This window comes from Phoenix dactylifera, unplaced genomic scaffold (genome assembly GCF_009389715.1).
Source record: "Phoenix dactylifera cultivar Barhee BC4 unplaced genomic scaffold, palm_55x_up_171113_PBpolish2nd_filt_p 000320F, whole genome shotgun sequence".
In the NCBI taxonomy this organism is placed as follows: Eukaryota; Viridiplantae; Streptophyta; class Magnoliopsida; order Arecales; family Arecaceae; genus Phoenix; species Phoenix dactylifera.
Genome location: NW_024067789.1, coordinates 254,214 through 273,404, shown reverse-complemented (window position 1 = coordinate 273,404; position 19,191 = coordinate 254,214). Strand labels below are relative to the sequence as shown.

General features: G+C 39.0%; 1 protein-coding gene and 2 long non-coding RNA genes across 3 annotated transcripts; 1 reads left to right on the top strand and 2 right to left on the bottom strand.

Moving 5' to 3' along the window:
* Positions 1–1,219: 1,219 nt before the first annotated feature.
* Positions 1,220–6,233, bottom strand: LOC120103935 (cellulose synthase-like protein E6). The gene is made up of 8 exons (XM_039118219.1): positions 5,928–6,233; positions 4,567–4,885; positions 4,144–4,281; positions 3,637–3,768; positions 2,854–3,066; positions 2,450–2,674; positions 2,029–2,376; positions 1,220–1,953 (listed from the first exon to the last, which is right to left on the bottom strand). The coding sequence occupies exons 1-8, from the start codon at positions 6,191–6,193 to the stop codon at positions 1,408–1,410; spliced, it is 2,187 nt and encodes a 728-aa protein (XP_038974147.1). The 5' UTR covers positions 6,194–6,233; the 3' UTR covers positions 1,220–1,407.
* A 4,295-nt stretch (positions 6,234–10,528) lies between these two features.
* Positions 10,529–12,952, bottom strand: LOC120105613. Its single transcript, XR_005507954.1, has 2 exons — positions 12,463–12,952; positions 10,529–10,744 (listed from the first exon to the last, which is right to left on the bottom strand). It is a non-coding gene; the product is annotated as an uncharacterized LOC120105613 (long non-coding RNA).
* On the top strand, positions 11,868–13,456 carry LOC113463484. The gene is made up of 2 exons (XR_003387773.2): positions 11,868–12,166; positions 12,271–13,456. It is a non-coding gene; the product is annotated as an uncharacterized LOC113463484 (long non-coding RNA).
* The last annotated feature ends 5,735 nt before the right edge of the window (positions 13,457–19,191 follow it).

Here is a 19,191-nt window from a genome sequence, read left to right as displayed (position 1 = left end):
TTAATCATGCCTCCCATAGATCCTCCATTCGAGTCACACAAGAATTTTATCAAACACCTTGTAGGCACAAAACCTTGCTCTAATACCACTTGTTAGGAAAGACCCCTTCACTAGATGAAAACTTTCCTATCTTTGTGTGAGTAGAATGAGAATACCACAATAATTAATCAATGTAAGAACCACCAAAAAAACAAACCACAAGAAAGAGACAAGAATTTTTAGGTGGAAAACCCTCCAATATGAGGGGAAAAAAACCACCGGACCTAAGTCCACCACAAACCTCCACTATCAACAATAATGGGCTTACAAAGTATCTTCTCTAGGCTAAGCTAGAGGATCACATACATCAAGGATCTCTTCCTTGGATCACAAACAAAGAGTTTATATGAAAAAGAGTTTAGGCTCCAATAATAAAATGAGAACAATCTCACCGAGTGTAGGTTTGCACAAGGTTCTTCTTCCTCTTGAAATGTCTTGAATAAGATCTTCACCTCCTCCTTGAGATGGATTCCACAAGCACTTCTCCCAAGACGGCTACCTTCTTTTGTTTTCTTCTCATCCACCCTCTAATAGAATAATTAACCCTAACCCCTCTTTTCCCTCTTTTTGTTTCCCCTTTTTTTTTCTTTATTTAAATTGTTGGGTCCCACCTCACATAAGGTGGGACTTGGCCAACAAGAAGGAATATCCTTTCATATCCAAAATTCAGCTTTCTTGATCATGACAAAACTGCACAAAGCAATTTAGGTGAGGGTGAATCCTCGCTTTCGTGTATGGTCCACAACATGGCTCAATTTGAGAGCACAAGTAGCTAAGTGGGACGTTACTTGTAAGGTGTGAGGTTACTTGTAAGTTGCAACTGTCATTAGCAAAATAAGCCTTTCACTAATAGGACCGCTTCCATGTTTCTTACCCGATTTCAAGACTAGCTTCAGACTGCCCTTACGGCCTTACCCAACTACACGGGCAATGATGCTTAAGGACTATATCCGATTACGCAGCATACTTGCTTCCATGTTTCTTCACGAAAGTAGTATGTCCTGCTCAGAATTTCCCAAGTGCAGGCGTTCAATGAATATCCCGATCCGATGATAGTATGCTACAAAGCAGTATTTGAGTTATTACTGATTACGAGTATTTATGGGTACAATAATTTCGTCAACTTTGCTATCAAAAATGCAAGTAGAAATCTAAACTTAAGTCCTAAAGGCTGTAACTGTGGTACCCCAAGACACAATTTTTTCACATTCTTAATAGTCCAAATTGCACTTGGGCCAAGGGACTAACTTATACCATTACCCTTAGGACTACAACTACAAAGCGAAGGAAAAATAAAAAAAAACATTCTATAGAAGGGATTATGAAGCCATGAGAAGACTAAAAGTACTTGTTCAGCACTCTAGTGATTTATAACATGGTTAGCAGAGACACCAACATCGCAGAACCAACGGAGAGAAATGTGACAGAGAAGGGTAAGCTGCCTTTATCCTTTCGTATGAAAAGAGCTTCATAAATGGGCAAATGGATGGCCACCACCAGCCCGCAGAGAAGAATTTGAATGAATAATGGCTCAAGGCTCATAATTCCCCCATCTACCACCAGCCTTTGGAGTCCTCCCACCAAGCAGAAAAGATTCAGCATTGCGACTGCTCCTATGATAACAAACATTGAGGACGATGACCCGAATTCCAAGACATCCTTTTCGTATCTTTTAGAGGCATCGCCATCAGACACCTTTGCTGTGATTGCGAACCCCATCTTAGAAATCCGCAGCAACTCTAAGATGGTAGCAGTGGTGCCATAGAGGAAAGAGGTGGTCCTCCTCAATATCCACATCCTTTGTAAGTTCCACCATCCAGCCAATGTGTCACCACATTGCAGTGATTCGACGAGCCCATACACATGCTTCCCAATGGTGACATAGGCAAAGGACAGGAACCATGGGCTCGTGATCTAATTTTGATTTGTGTTAGGATTCGTTCAAACATGCAAGCTTGATAGAAGGGAAAAAGAGAGGCGTATCCGTACCTTTGGGAATAAGGAGATGCCTTTGAGGAGGCAAAGGGAAGGAATCACGAGGTAATAGAGTGTAGGGAGTGAGCTTGGAGCCCACAAGCCATAAACGCAATAAGCCATCTGAAGTCCTAGCTTGATTTTGCCACGACCTACTATGAAGGGGCAGTACTTGGAAAGAAAGATTTGGAAATTCCCCTCGCTCCATCTTTTCCACTGCACCAGCGATTGTGCTAGTGTTGTGGAAGGAACACCTAAAAAGGCTCTTCTTGGAGGACTGATATAGACGGACTTCCAACCCCTACATTGAATTAATAGGCCTGTGATGACATCCTCCACAGGACAGTCATACTTCAGCCCAATCTGCATAAATGGTAGATAGATAAATATATAGACAGAGACAGATGGATAGATAAATAGATGGACAGAGAGAGACCTCCTGTCCCCATTGGGTGGTGTGCTCATAGGTGCAGGTAATAAGAGACTTTGCTCTCTCTTCCAGTATGCAAGCACTTTCTGCCGTTCTTCTGTCAATGCCTCTCTTCCAATCTTCCTTGTAATCCTTGCTATACTTCCTCCCGCAAAGGATCTCTCTTCGGTGGAAGCATCCAGTGCCAGCATACGGAGGCCCTCCCCAATTATCAAAGCCAGGGAACTCCACCTAACGAGACATTAAAAATGATTTTGTTATTAGCTCCTTGTATGATTTGATAACAAAATCGTTAAAATTACTTGATTGGTCTTATACTCCATATTGGATATAGCTGTGATCACAGCTAGTACAAGACTAGAGAAACATAACTGAAACCTCGATAGTGATGAGCCTTTGCTAGTATTAACCTCAGTGAACACATTGAAGGAATTGCCATAGAGATCATTCTTGGTGATATTATGAAAGACCTGGGGATATTGTACAAAGCCAATGCCCTGACCCTTCTCTTCATCTAGGAAGAAGCACAATGCATGTCTGATGGACTCCGAGTTGTTTGAGTACATGTCACAATCCAGGTTGAGGATGATTGGGCTGTTGCTTATCTCTGATGACGCCCTTATCTGTACATCAGGTTGCATTGTTTAAAGATATTTTTTTTATAAATTTAATTTCAAAATCATAATAAAGTTGCATTATTTAAACATCTTTTCATAAATATAATTTCAAAATACTAACAATATTAATGGTACCCAATACTTTCCAGCTGCTCTGAAAGCAAAACCTGAAGATTTCAGGCATGATATAAGTTAAGTCAGCTGGTCGAGTCTCAAACCAGATGAAATGTTCAAGACTTATTTACAGTCGATTCTAGATTTATCATGTTATTTCTTCCAAAATATGATTAATTGTGTTGTTAAATCTACTATAGAAGTCAGTTGTCTAGAAAGGATGCCAATTCCATATTGTGGACTACCTAAAGAGAGGATATTAATCGAACATCTGATTCTGCTACCTGCTTTCATTTAACCCTGCATCTGTAGACTAAGCCCAGGACTACTTACAGGGCTCAACTAACAACAACAGGTCTAAAAGCTCATGCAAATGAGGAAAAAAAAAGGAAAGAAAGGAAAAAAGAAAGCAAGCCTATCTCCCAAAAATTGCGAGAAGAATCTAACATAGTTATATATTACCAATGCGTTCATAGCCCCTGCTTTGAAGTTATGATGATGCTGAGGTCTCTTCTCTCGTGCCATGTACGCCAAAGTTGGTAATGCATTTCCATCGCTGTCTATTGAACATTGGTCTCTCCCATCAATTAAGATCTAGAAAAAGCAACAAAGAAAAACAATATAATTAGCTCCAGTTGGACAACTCTAATCGCACCACATTTGAAGGATGGGCACAACCTCTAAACTATAGCTTAGTTCAGTTCATCCATAACTTATGCTGCACAGATCCACAATACATTTTATGATTTCACCAATTACATTTCCTACAGACATGAACCTAAAGTCTCTTCCTACAGTCCGGCAAAGACTTCAAACAACTAGTTTAATTTTCATCTGAAAACTTTAGAGTTTAGACCTTGAAGTCATGTCCCAATTATCCCACTCTAAAATAATCCAAAATTCTACGCAGTAACAATTTTCTCCCAGTAAGGTTTTGTTTTGTTCTTCTAGTACCAAGTGTAGTAGTACCTGAACGATGGGTGGATGATTCCGTGAAGTCATCCCCGAGCTCCATTCAGAAAATCCTTTATTTGCTTTTAGTTCTTCAGGGATCTTGCCTAGCCTTACCACCGAATCGATGCGATCTGCCATCTCTTCATATAGATTCTGCGAAATTGGAAATTATGATGATAAATTAAATAGAGATAAGTTGTTGCCTTGTTTGATACTAATTCACTACAAGCTTAATGGGATAATGAATCTATTTCTTCGTTTTTTCGCCAAGAAATCAGAATTTTCTTGGAGAATAGAAGGATATATGAAATTCCAAAGCGATTTTTTTACTGAACAAAGCTTTTTTAAACGGCGAATCAAAAATTAAAGTTAAGCATGGGCCGGCTAACAGGCTAATATTTATAAAAATTGACCCATGCCACTTGTTCATACTATTACCTTCATGGAAGACCATTTGGCGGGGATGGATGCATTGCGGGGGTCGCATAATTTGGAAAAATAGGTGGCTGGAGACCGTGGCTCCACATTATATCTCTTGCAAAATGGAAGCCAATGCTTTGCAAAGCGAGATGCTTCCCAAAGGGCATAGAAGGTCAAAATAGACCCAGCGTCATCAGAAAGGTAGACATTTAGCTTCTCGGGAGGATAGTTGTAAGCCATGACTGATAGAACAGTGGAGATGACCAGGATGGGTGGCTCCGTAATAGGGTCCGCAGTGCACACGAATATGTCAACATTTGGCAACTCAGTTTCATCTCTATTTCAAATGATAAAAGTAAGAAAATTATGCATCAATATAACCAGTCATGCATGTCAATGCACAATTTTTGTCGATCATGATTTCTTTTCGGAATGCATGGATGATGTAGTGCAGAGAAATGACATAACATAGAATATTTTTTTCTATAAAAATAAGAGTGTGATAAAACCTGGCCAAAATCAAGTAAGAACTATATCCAAATGTAGATCCCTAGTACCATTGCCATATAATTTTACTAGCTAAGTTAGCTAGCACCGTTATGATATGGCATGAAATTGCATTCTCGTTATAGGATCTTATTTTGTCCTTCTTTTTGAGATTTTTTTTTGAATGGAAGGATAAAATATTTTTTGTCCTATTCAAGTAAGGTTTTGGGATGAAACAATTTTGGCCAAGGACCATTCTTTTTTACACCATGCTATAGCGTATTTTTAAAATTTCTAGGCCAAAATATAGTGCTCCAACATATGTGAGGACAGCGAAACAAATCCTTATACATCCCTTGGTGGCCGTCACATTATTGGAGATGGACAGCTGACCATTATACCACCCAATCCGATTATCTATTGTCTTGTTTAACAACCGTCGATAGAAGCAAAGCTATTAAGAAATTTACGACTCTCTAGAGTGACGCATGGCGTCGAACATGTCACCGCTTAACCCAGCCCCACCCACCCATCTCTCTCTCTCTCTTCCCCTGCATCAATCAAGAGTATGCATCTGCGCCGTCGATGGTTACCATCGGATGGCAATAACCGCTGCGCTCCTCAAGCCAGTCACTCGGCTTGAGGTAGCCTACAATCAACAAGGATGATGAGAAAAACCCGAGGCGAGCACGCTATCATTGGGGCACAGACCTTATCTACTTGGCTATTGCCTGCAGCGGGCAACGAATGCAACGTAAATTATATGTGGGTAAAAGACTAATTAAATGTGGACCGTGCATGATATGTGGGCATGTTCTTTCCTTTCACTTAAAAGAAAAAAAAAGAGAAGCCAAGAAATATGTGGGCATGTCAATTATGAAGGAGAATTTTACCGCTGAGAGAGCTTCTCGGGGTGAGTGAAGCGATAGATGGGGTTCCAGCGCACCGACTGAGTGATTATCCAGTAGAAGCCGAACCAAAGCTCGGCTGCAAATATCCCCATCCATGCCCATCTCCCTTCTCCCCATCCCGGGGCATGAGTCGCTCTATACAACCAAATCGAACAAATGCCCACCAACATCGAGTATGCAAACAACTTGTAAGCAAGCCTACCTTTGGCTTGCTTTGTTTCAAAGAGAGCTTCATAACTCTCCCCCATCTCTCTCCCTCTCTCTCTCTCTCTCACGCGTTTGTGGCCATGAGATAAGTTGGCTATATATAGAGCGTGGTATAAGAGACAAAATTTAATATGGCCACCGGTCAAATTAATAAATACTTATTTCAACATTGGATAATAAATAAATAATTTCCTTCACGAGCGTGCGGATAAAAATTCTCTGGTAAGGCCATCAGAGGAAATCGTTTGGGCATTAGCTGTTAGCCCGCCACGTACCCCTTCTTTTGGATCCGAAAGTACTCATGAAGTAAGGCAAAAATCATCCAACAGCGACAGATGGAAAAGTAAAAATAAATTAATAAATTGGAGAAAGTTTGAATGCTATGGTGCTTCTTTAAGGGTCTCCGACTTGCTGCCCCAGTTTCGTGCGCCACCAGGTCCATAGGCTGCGTGGACCGGCTGCTTTTCTTTTAGGTGCGTTGTCCCTTTTTCCTCCGTCTTTTTTATTATTCTGATCTAATAAATTGGAGAAAGTTTGAATGCTATGGTGGTTCTTTAAGCGTCTCCGACTTGCTGCCCAAGTTTCGTGCGCCACTAGGTCCATAGGCTGCGTGGACTGGCTGGCTGCTTTTCTTTTAGTTGCGTTGTCCCTTTTTCTGCTGCCTTTTTTATTATTTTGATCTAATAAATTGGAGAAAGTTTGGGGTTAGAGCATAGCTCAAACAACTCTGAGGACAGTTGAAGATGAGCTGAGCGGACTAACTAACCGTGATACAAGAGATGGATATTTTTTATGTGGGGCCTGCAAAAAATTTACTGCCGAAGAATTTTCGACGAAAGACCCTCTGATGCCTAAACAGAATCGGAAGGCAACAGTGTGGAAGGAAGAGAATTTTAGTAGAGTATAAACTATTTGAGCAATATTGTGTGAACATCTATGGTCCCTTGGGCTGGCCATTTCGTCGTTACCTGGTCTGACGTGGCGTGCAATGATGGTCAAGTAACGGCCGCCAGAGTAGTCGGTTGTTAGGACTATTAGTCTTTTTTGACACATGTTAATTGTTCTCCTCGGCTGATGGCTCCTTGATTGGGGTCGAGGTCGCTCTCTTCAGTTGGTCGGCTGCTCGGCTGGGGCCGAAGTTGTTTTCCTCGATTTAAGTCCTAGGTTGAGGTAGCAAGTCTGGCCCGAGGTCAATGTGTCCAATATTTTTCTCAACACTTGTCCCTTACTTTCGAGGCCTGACTACCTTCCAATTCGAGCGATGGAAGTCAAATGGCCATTTCGATCGAGGGCGAGACTTTCATTATGGGCAATAAATATGTTGATCTGTCTTCTCGAGACGTCGTCGTATTCGAGTTGTCCCAAGGTGTCATCATCGTCGAGTCTCCCTCAAGGCGTCATTAATGCAGCGATCCGGCAGATCGCCCGTGCCATACTTTGAGCTGACGCGTGGCATGATTTAGCTGAGTAGCCGAATTGACACTTTGATCAGGGTCGTCCGCACCTCTATATAAGGGCGGCACTTTGGAGGTAGGCTGCTGCATCTTGGGGTGCAAATAGGTTAGATCAGACCGGGTCATGAGTGACCCCGATTTAACTTGGATCTTTGTTCGGGTTCTATTGTTGGACCTAGACCCAACCCAAAAATGATTAGGTCGGATTAGGTCGGGTCTGTGGCTAAAATTTTTGACCAAATGGGTTATTTAGGTCGGATCGGGTCTATGTATAATTTTGCCTCAACCTAAAAAATTTGGGTCTGGATTGGATCTAGGTCGGCTTGGGTCGAGCCTAGATCAGGATTGGGTTGGATCCCTGTAGTTGTCATTCTTTGTAATTAGTTTCTTTTGCAATGAGTAAAAACTATCGAAAGCAAGTTATGTAGGACCAGACAAGTGAAAGTGCCTAAACATCAAGAATTGATGCCATTACAATCTAACTTAATAATAATAGGCTCAACCTTATTAGCTACAAGAAATTTTTTTTGTTCGTATATTCAATACTTTTTTAAAAAAAGTAGAAACGAATTGCATCTATGCTTTTCCTTTTTACTCAATGGTTACATCTCCTAAATTTGTTAGAATGCATTTACTACTTTTTTTTTTAAACATACTACTAGAAAAGTATGCATGGGCCAAGATAAGGAATATAGTCTTGATAATACCATAGATAAAGTTCAACAGCCGCAAAGGACTCATTATGAATCCATCTTCTTTCATATGGCAAAATTATACTTTATTTTGCCTTCATTAATTTGAACTTTCTTTTTAGGAGAATAGTGTTTCTATTTAATATAACCAACTTAAGTCTTAATATAAAATTTATGCCATTCGATAGTGCACAAAAGACAGTCTCTTTCATTCCTTTCATCCTTAAACACAAGACAAAATTAGAGAAATAGAGAGTTAGAGATCCTTAAGCATCGGCTCTAAAAATGTACCGAGTTCGAATCGGGTCGGATCGTAGGATACAAAACCCAAAATTGTCCTAAAAATCAAATGGGTATGGTCGGGTCGGGTCAGAATTTAGTAAATCTAGATCCAGCCTAGAAAATGGAACAGGATCAATTTTAGAATCAGACTCGGCCCTACAGGTCATTTAAATCGGGTCGGGTCGGGTCGGGTCGGATCGAGTTAGAATTTAGTAAATTCAAATCCGACCCAAAAAACAGAATCAGAATTTAGTCAATCTGACCCATTTGTAGTCTAAGGCCCTGTTTGGAAGAGCTGTTGGAAGTAGAGCTGTTAGAAGTAGAGCTGTCTGAAGTAGAGCTTTTATAAAAAGTTATTTGCTATTTGATAACTATATTTCTAAAGTGCTATCGCACCTTAACATATGTTTGGTAAACAAACTGAGAAAGTACTTTTAAATGTCAAAATTACCATAAAAGATATTGTATAGTATTATACAACAGAGCATAATAAAACATAACATATATTAATACATAATATACGATATAGTATAATATTATTGTAATGTAAAATAATATTATTATAATATAGTAATATGACATTGTATAGCATAGCATAATAGTAATATAATTATTAGAGTAAATTAATTTTTCATAATATAACATAATATTAAATTATTTAACATAACATATTAATGTATTATGATATAATATAATATATATTATATTTATAGTATAATACAATAATAAATATATAAAATATTATAATTATTAGTATAAATTAATTTTTCATAATATAACATAATATTAAATTATTTAAAATATCATATTAATGTATTATGATATAACGTAATATAATATAATACAATAATAAAGGTATAAAATATTATAATTATTAGTATAAATTAATTTCTCATAATATAACATAATATTAAATTATGATATAATATATTATAATAGTATATTTATAGTATAATACAATAATAAAGGTACAAAATATTATAATTATTAGTATAAATTAATTTCTCATAATATAATATAATATTAAATTATTTAACATAACATATTAATGTATTATGATATAATGTAATATAATATTATATTTCTAGTATAATACAATAATAAATCTATAAAATATTATAATTATTAGTGTAAATTAATTTTTTATCCTTCTAATGACTATTTATCTCTTTAACAGGTTATCTCTTTACTTAATTATTTGCAATGGTGAAAAATTTACTATACCTATCAATATCATAAAGGTCATATTATTTGCCACTCACTCATTATTTTTCTTTTTATTTATTTATTTATACGTTCATTCGTATATATATTTATTTATGTATTTATTTATTTATTTTATTTATTTATTATTTTATTCATTGAAATATATTTATTTATTATCTTATTTATTTATTCATTCATTAATTAATTTACATACATAATTATTTATGCATTTATTTATTTATTTATTCTTTTTTTCTTTTCTTTTCTTCTCTCTTTTTCTTTCTTTTTCTTCTTTTTTTTCCTTTTCTTTTTCTTTTCTTTTTTCTTCTCTTCTTCTCCTTCCTTCCTCTCTCCCCTTCTCCTTTTTTTTCCTCCTGCGCGGCCGGTGGCGCCGGAAGGGGGCTAGGCTGCGGCGACCGCGGGAGGGGGCTAGGCCAGGGCCGGCGGCGCCTGCTGCAGTCTCGGCGGCCGCGGTTGGCCCCTGCGAAGTGTTTTCCTTCCGCAAGGCCGACGACACCGAAAAGGGGCCAAGCTGTGGCGGATGCAGGAGGGGGGCGGGTCGTGGCCGGCGGCGGCCGCAGGAAGCTGGAGGGCGCCCCCTTCTTCTTCCTCTTCTTCGGCACCTCCCCACCGTGGGGACTGTCACGCCCCGGATCCGGACATGATTTTGTTTTTCGCGTCCCACATCTGATTCATGACATGGCCGTACTATTGTAGGTTGCTGCCCACAATAACACGAAGCTCATGATAACAATTTTATTTCATGAAATTAAACCAAATCTGATCAAATTTATCGACTAATCATAAAGAAGCAAATACAGAGCATCTAAATCAAATACTTGAGTTTGCAATATTACAACCCAAACTTATTAACATAGATACTTCTAAGAGTTCCCTGTCACTATGCTTCAACTCCAATTTTTATTTACTCTTTCCCGCTCCTAATCGCCTTAATTATCTGAAATAAATAAAAGAAAACAATAGAAGAGGTATGAGCATGTGGCTCAGTAAGTAACCATGTACTATCTTATTAAATCAAGCATAATTTTTCTCATGCCAATGCATCATTTAAATAATTTAACAGCAAAATAAAGCATTTCATAGATAATTTATTCAAAACAAGTTATAAAGCAAAATATGTTCCAACCATGCAAGTTCATAAACATGATAATGCAAGTCATATAAAAAAATGTTGCTGTTCATCCATACTTTATAAATCTTACTCTCAGACGGATATGCTGCTATGGTAACTATAATTCCGTGAGGGCTCGTATTCGTAGTCGACGAGTTTTATAACTTATTCATATTCGTTACCAACTTTAACCCATTGACAGAGGGCAATATTTGTTGGATGCTAACTCCAGGGAGTCGACTGACCTCTATTTCTAGAGGTGGGCATAGCTATCTAAGAGTTCATAAATTATTCTTCCTTTTCATAAATCATAGTTTCATACATAGGTTTGAAAATGACAAAAGGCATCATAATGTATTAAATTCATGATTATGCCACAAATCTCATTTTCATGCAATTTATCATAACCATAATTCATCGTAATGTATAAAATTCATGATCATACCATAAATCTCATTTTCATGCAATTTATCATAACCATGATTTATACTCAAATGTTCGTGAAGGATGCATTTAGTCAAACTCATGAATCACATGCAATCATATGCTTGATGCTACTTTTAAGAAAATACATCATACCAAATATATTTTTCATTATTTTATTCTTACAATTAAACAGTGATTTTAAATTAATAAGATCAGTGCCAGGGTTACTTACCTTGATTCGCTCACGAATCTCTAGAACCAGATGACAACTTTACTATACCTATCATCTTCATAGAGGACATATTATCATTTTCTATTTTAGTTTATTTATTTATTGTTATTTCATTTCATTTAAATACATCTATTACCTTAATTCTCTATTTATTTAATTATATATATTTATTATTATTATTTATTATTATTATTTTTCTTTTTCTTTCTTTTTTTTCCTTTTTTTTCTTCTCTTCTTTTCTTCTTTTTCTTCTCTTCTCCCAAAGTTTCCCCTCTTCTTTATTCTCGAAGCTTCCCCTCATCCTCCTCCTCTTCTTCTTCTTCTTCTTCTTTCTCTCCTTCCCTCTTTCTTCTCCCATAAGGGGAGATCGGAATCGAGAGGGCTGAACAACAGCAGGCGACGCCCCCTCGGCCGGCTAGAGGCACCCGCGGTTGCGGCCATGGCCGCATTCACGGTCCGCAGCTGCGGCCTTGGCCGAACTCGCGGCCCGTGGTCGGTGTTCCCCGGCCTCCGGCGCCTGCAGCCCGCAGCCGGCGTTCCCCGGCCTCCGGCACCACAGTCGTAGGCCGCGCCTGCGGCTGGCACCCACGGTGTGTCCCCTCCCCTTTTTTTTCTTTCTTTCTTCTTTCTTTCTTTCTTTCTTCTTCTGTTCACCCAGGGAAAGAGGTGAGAATCACCCCCTTTGTCCCACCAGAAGGGAGAAGGGGAACGACTCCAACCCGACTGTAGCCCCCGCCGACGTTTGGCGGTGGTCGCGCCGAAGTCAGACGGTACCTGTGGCCGAGAGCCGGCAATGCTGACGATCACAGATACGCCTTTTTCTCCTCCTCTTCTTTTCTTTTATTTCATTATCATAGGGTAGAAATGACATAGGGTTAAGGTTTACCTTGCTACGAAGAGAAGCTGCGGCTACTCTCTCCGGCGGCATTGATGCGAGCTCCAAACCCTAGCAGCGGAGGAGGGAAAGGGGTTAGAGGCAGAGTAGGGTGGAGAAGGAGAAGTGTTTGGTGGATCTCAGATGCAGGTCAATGAGGGATTTTACAGAGAAATTTCAAACGGCTCTGCTCGTTCACCGCCGCGATTTCAGCGGCAGTTGCGCGGGTTCATCAGCCATTCAAATGGCCGCCGCGGATCCCGCCCCCGTTATGCTTGAGAAGATGCAGCCGAGGATTCCGGCCCCTCCTTCGGCTTGGGCCTCACAGGGACCTGCTTCTTCTTCGGCCCCTCCCCATCCGTTATGGAGACATCGTGGCCGGCGGCGGCCGCAGGAAGGGGAAGACCGACCCTTCTTCCTCTTCTTCGGCACCTCTCCACTGTGGAGGTGTGGGCATGGGGTGCGGCGGCGGAGAAGAGGGAGGGGTGGCGGCAGCGAGGAAGAAGGAAGGGGGGAGAGGAACAGGCGGTGTGATGAGCATTTTGGGAGGAATTATTTTTTTAAGTGGGGGTATTTTGGTCAAAAATAGAGCATTCCGGCAAAACTCAAAACAACGTTTTCCGAAAGCTCTAAAATAGACTTTCAGCCAAAAAACTATTTTCAGCTTTTCGAAAAAGCTGAAACAGCTTTCCAAAAATTTTATCAAATACAATTTTTTTACTTAAAAGTACTTTGGAAGGGTCAGAAAGTGCTTTTTGTCCCTCTAAAAGCTCTCCCATACGAGGCCTTAGCTGCTTTGGAGAAGAGAGAAAAGTTGAAATAGAAGAGACAAAATGGAGGGGAGGAAACTAATAGACTAGTCCCCCATTAAGTAGATTTCTAAACGAGCAAAAAAATAAAATGAAGGGGTGGGGAAGAAATTTTTTTCCAAATAGAATGCTATGGTGCTTTCGCAAAGCTCGTTATCCGTTCAGATTAAAACAGATTGCATGACATGGGTGTGGTCTTTGGGGAATGCTATGGTAGTCTGTTTTGTTGCCCAATATTTAGGTAGGGTCCTTTGGAAGAATCATAACTGTTTTTCTTCCTCTGTCGCATTTGGTTGGAAGGCAATGGAAGATTTTTTCTCAAGGGCGTTCTCCGATTTGCTCACTCCTTCAAAAGATTTTATATTCTTAGGAGCAGTGGAAGCATGCGTGTTCCGGTAAAGGACCTGAAGCCCATTGCGGCATTCGGCGAAGTGTCTCTCGCTTGCTGCCCAAGGTTCCGGTGCCGCTGGGTCCATAGGCTTCATAGACCGGCTGGATGTTGTTCTTTTACTTTTTCTGTACTCTCCATGGATGGTTGTGCTGTCCCTTTTTCCTCCCTCTCTTCTTCTTGTATAGATTATTTTGATCAAATAAATTGGGGGAAACTTTACTTCCTCCTTATTGCATTCGAAAAAAAATAATAAATTATAAAAAAAATTATGAGATTAAGAGTAAATTATATTCTCATTCAATAATCTAAAAAACCTACATTATCCAATAGTGTAAAGTCCAAGCAAGAAACTGTTTAATGAGAATATTGATCACAAGGAATGCTTTTATATCTAAAGAAAAGATGACTTGGTCATCTAAAAATCATTGAAAATTTATCAGCCAATGCAAGCAGAGCAATGAATAATTTTGTTTGAGACAATTAGCTGAAGCTGTGCGAAATATGGAGAAAACAAGCAAATCAATCTTCTCTGCTGTAACTTTCTTTAATGCCTTGAAACCAATTATAATCTTTAGGCTCGTCTCCGCTTCATTGGACCTATTATCATATCATGTCATTACCGTCTCTCTCAGCCCTCTTATTGAATATAACCATCGTCCATTTTCCAAAATCTTGTAGAATATCTAATTGATATAAATAAAGCAGTAGGTAATGCATGAGTTATGGTTGTCGTTGCATACTGACATGGGCCACGTTCGGTGTTTGTAGCAGTTGGACCACTCAATAAGCTGGCTGGTTCTGGAAGATAGGGTCAATATCACGTGGCTGAAATATGAGAGATGGCTATTCCTAAAGCCAATAGGTTATTTTAATGCAAGGACCGTAATCTCTGGGTGCACCATATTCATACTTTTTTCTTTTGTTGTTTTCTCAGCCAGGGCATTCGTAAGGCCAATAGGTTATTTAATGAAATCTTAAGATGAAGCAAGATTTCTGTATCCAAAAGATTTATCCACATAAAAGTTACTGAAAGCAATTTTTTGATAAAATATTATAGTTAAAAGCCCACCAAAACAAGCTTGAATGCACACAGAACAACATCACAGTTTCAATCATTTCCTCCGCAGACCATATGCTACCATCCATCCAAGGACCAAGTTTCAATGTAAAAGCAGTGCCAATGATTACTAAGCAGTACCAAGGTGGTAGCCTAGTGATACCAGATGGGGATTTTAACTTCATGATCCCAAGTTCGAGTTACTGCGGCCACGATTAAAATGTGGCTTCGGCCACTGCTTGGACATGAGATATAGGACCGCTCTTAGACCGCTAGTAGCCAGGATGGTGCCAGGTGTAACGTACTCACACTTGGGACTCGAGCCGGGCTTGTCCCTTCCTCCCCCCTATCCCTTTTCTTTAGCCAAAAAAAAAAAGAATAATTACATACTCCCGTCAGGACATACAAAAATGGTTAGTGATCACAGTTCTGATGCCAATACCATAGAAACCATATAATTATCACTCTCCAATTCTAAAGCATACTTAACACTTCAATTTTTTTCTGAAAGACCACCAGTATTATTTTGTCATGCACAATGACAACAAATGAAACCACAAACGCCTATGAAGGGTATTAACACTTGCTTGCAACACTCCACCCAACCACTTAAGAAGCATATGTAGTGCATAAAATGGCGGGTTTCTGGTAGGAAGTTAAGGCATCTCTGTATGCAGCTGAGCATTGAAGTCATGACAGAAGAAACACGATAGAAAGAAAAGAGCATACATAGCCAAGAATGAAACTCTCAGACCATGCCAAATTTCTCCAACCAAGAAGAGTAAACTAGCATATGAATTCCTTAATCTCAACCAACGAACCTTATCATATCTAGATAAAGTGTTCTACAACCAAATCCTAACATAATGCCAACCCTCTCTGAGCCAGTGCTAAATTCGTATCAGTTGGTCCAAGCTCATTCAACAATGGAGCCAGTGCTGAATTCGTATCTAACCTCTGGTTATAAATTCATGAAACAAGAGAGAAACTAGAACAAAATTACTAAATAATCCGATTATAAAAACAAAAGAAAATCCAAAACATCCAGAATTTAAAGATCGAAGCAAGAGAAGAAGATTCCAAACCTGGCCTTGTCCTTGTCCTTGCCGGCTCCAAACTTCAAACGCCGCGTGAGTGCTCTGCTACGGAGGAGGAGGAAGTTGTCCATGGAGAGGAAGCCAACGGAGAGGGGGAGGAGGGGAAGGAGATGCGGTGGAGGAACGCGATTTGGGGTCGCTCGGAGGAGGAGAATGGCCGAGATCGGTGAAAAGGGCTGAGAAGGGAGGGAGTTGGTCGGCGTGAGCTAGGGATTTAGGGCTTTGGAGGGAGGGGGTCGATCGGATTTTGTTGTGGGAGGAATGAAGTCCGACGACGCTTATAAGCGTCGTCGTATTCCTCCGTTATGCCGATGCTTATAAGCGTCAGTGATTAAATATTCGGACGCTTGTAAGTATCGGTAATGTACCCAAATGCCAACGCTTAAAAAAAGCGTTGGCGGAAGCTTTTTTACCGATGCTTTTGAGAAGCGTCGACGGTTACTCTCCCAAGAAAAAAAACGCCGACGCTTTTGTCTAGCGTCGGCGATATAGAGTCGGCAAAAACATTTTTTGCTGTAGTGTGATTTAGTTTTGCTCGAGTGAACAAAAATGGAAGCTTAACAAAAGGTAGCAGAACTCAGAAAATTATTTTATACCAGCCGATTATTAAGTGCCAAATAGCCAAATCAATCCCAAGAAACAATCTTCAAAACCAAAATGAAGAAAAACCATATCCAACTTTGAGAACATCTTCTTACTTAGGTTCACATGGTTAGCAGCAATCAACAGTGTATTGTATAGACATTTTTAATCAACTCTTCAATGAAAAGTGCTTCATATCCAACTTTACTATGGAAATTGATTGATCATGCACACTCTCTTGTCTGCACTTTATGAAGCAAAGGGCTTATATGGACCATGAGAGCATCTAGAAAGGTGACAACAAAATCGGTCCATCATGTTATGGAGCAACGTACCGAGATTAATGTGATTGATAGATTCATGAAGGCCACTTGTGACATGAAACGAAAGAACAAATGAACCAAGACATGAAAGAGACTAAGGGCAACAGTTTTCTTATAATCATAACCATCCAATTGAAAGAAGCTAATCTTTTCTTCGAATCTCAAATTGAATTATAATTTGATGGTCCAATACATCATGGGCACTTGTATCAATTGCCAAGATGCATGATAAATTGCTTTTGATGTTGTGCTCATTTATACCGGATATTATTCAGTAAAAAAAAAAAAAGTTTTTTGCATGGATACCCTTCTAAATATCGGATGTTGCGTGAATACCCTTTCAAATTGATATTTGCATGTATACCCTCGTAAAATACTTATTTTGCTATTTTACTTTTTTTTATTTTTATTTTTTCATATATACCCATACCATCTAACGCCGTTAAAAAATTAACGGTTTCAAATTAAAATGACTAAAATACCCTTAATGGGTAGATGTGCAAATAGAAATTTTTATAAGGGTATACAAGCAAATAGTAACTTTACAAGAATATTCATATAATTTTCTATATTTAAAAGGGTATATACGCAAAAAAAATCATAGTAGATAGAAAGAATTTAGATACATTAATTAATGTGATAGCCTTTATAATCCTATATTTATTAGGAAATGCATTTGGTTCTATGACCACAAGCCTGTTTCTTTATCATAAATATAACAAAAATATATAATAGAATTTACAAATTGGCTATATTTGATGGACTCTTCATTGTGAATGCTGTGAGTAGGTCTAGATCTCAGCTATTCTATCAGCTGATTGTGTTGAGCTTCTTCTCTAAATTCTAATTTTATGTTGGATAGTGTGTTACTTCTATATATTAGCATACAGTATTCAATTCCAAATACTGTCCTATGTGTCTGTTAGAATAGAATGTGAAGCATTCCATAATCAAGGTATACTAGAGTCAGAGAAACAGATGGTGTGAATTATTATTATTATTATTATTATTATTTTGGTTTAACAGATGTTGCATTGAGCTTGAGTCATCATTGTTTACTTATTTTCAAGATAGATATCTAGCTTACAGCCACTTAGGCACATCTTTTAAATTTTTTGTTGTGCCCTTTTTGATTAAATGTAGAGTTGCATCCTGACAATAAAAAATAAGAGAGATTTTGAAGATTTGAAGGATGGATTCATGACTAATTTTTGGAGAGGATAGATTTAGAAGTAAGAAGAATTTTTGTTTATCATTTCTTGGATTACACAACAGGGAGGAAGGGGGAAGGAGATCGCGAGCGAGCTGCATCGCGTTCTCGGGCCGATCTCGCTCCCCATGGCCCGTGGGATTGCGATCCCGATATGCGGGGTGCAGGCGGGCGAGGGGGAAGCCGGGCGCCGTCGGGTGGTGGTGGTGGTTTGGTCTAAGGATGATAATGTCATTTCAAATTTTAATTTTATTTTTAATTAATATAAATATGTTTTTTAACACCGTTAGAACAACCGTTATATTAGGGGTATTTGTACAATAACATAGTTTTACGAGGGTATACATGCAAATATCAATTTTGAAAGAGTATTCACGCAAAATCTGATATTTAGAAGGGTATCAATGCAAAAAGCCCCCCCAAAAAAGAAGATATTTTCCAATCTTGTATATCAGACATAATTCACACTTCCATGCATCTCCAGCATGATCCGATGAATTTGCATTGAAACAAACCATCAAATGATTGCATGAGCATCCGATCCAATGGCTTTCTGCTCCCAGAAGCATGCTTCAGTGCAGCATTTGTCCATCCATTTCATCAACTTTTCACTGCCGCAGGACGTTGCACTTTGGGCCATAAGGTCTATAAAGCCAGACCAGTAACGCCAGACCTTTGTTGGGAAGAAGTCATCAGCCAGAAACAGAATTGATGCTTCATACAACAAGGAAGAACATCCACCAAGAAACAATAACTGGATTTGTTGAAGGTCGTTAAGCTACTGAACTTTAATCTTAGAGCAAAACATATCAAACATTTGAGAACTAACACAAACACAACAAATAGCGAAAGGAATGTGAGAGGGAATACAGCGTAAACTATACGAACAATAGAACATACAACACTATTTAAAACTTCAATTAACATACTGAACCGTGGTTTGTATTAACATGACAGATGATGAAGCATCTTTCTTTGCCACCATGTTGAATTTTAAGTCTGGCTCTCTGCCATTCAGTTGTCTTGGCCTACCACTCCATGATAGAAAACTATCAAAGCATTGTTGGTTACCACTGCTATGAAAAGATGAGTGCTAGACTTGCTACTTGGAAAAGAAGCTCCTACCATGGGGTGGTAGAGTTACTTTTACCGATGCGGTCCTCACAGCCCTACCATCTTATCTCATGTCCATCTACAAGCTACCAAAATAGGTTGCCAGTAGAATTGACTAGATGAGGAGAGCATTTCTTTGGAAAGGAAAGGAAAGTGTGA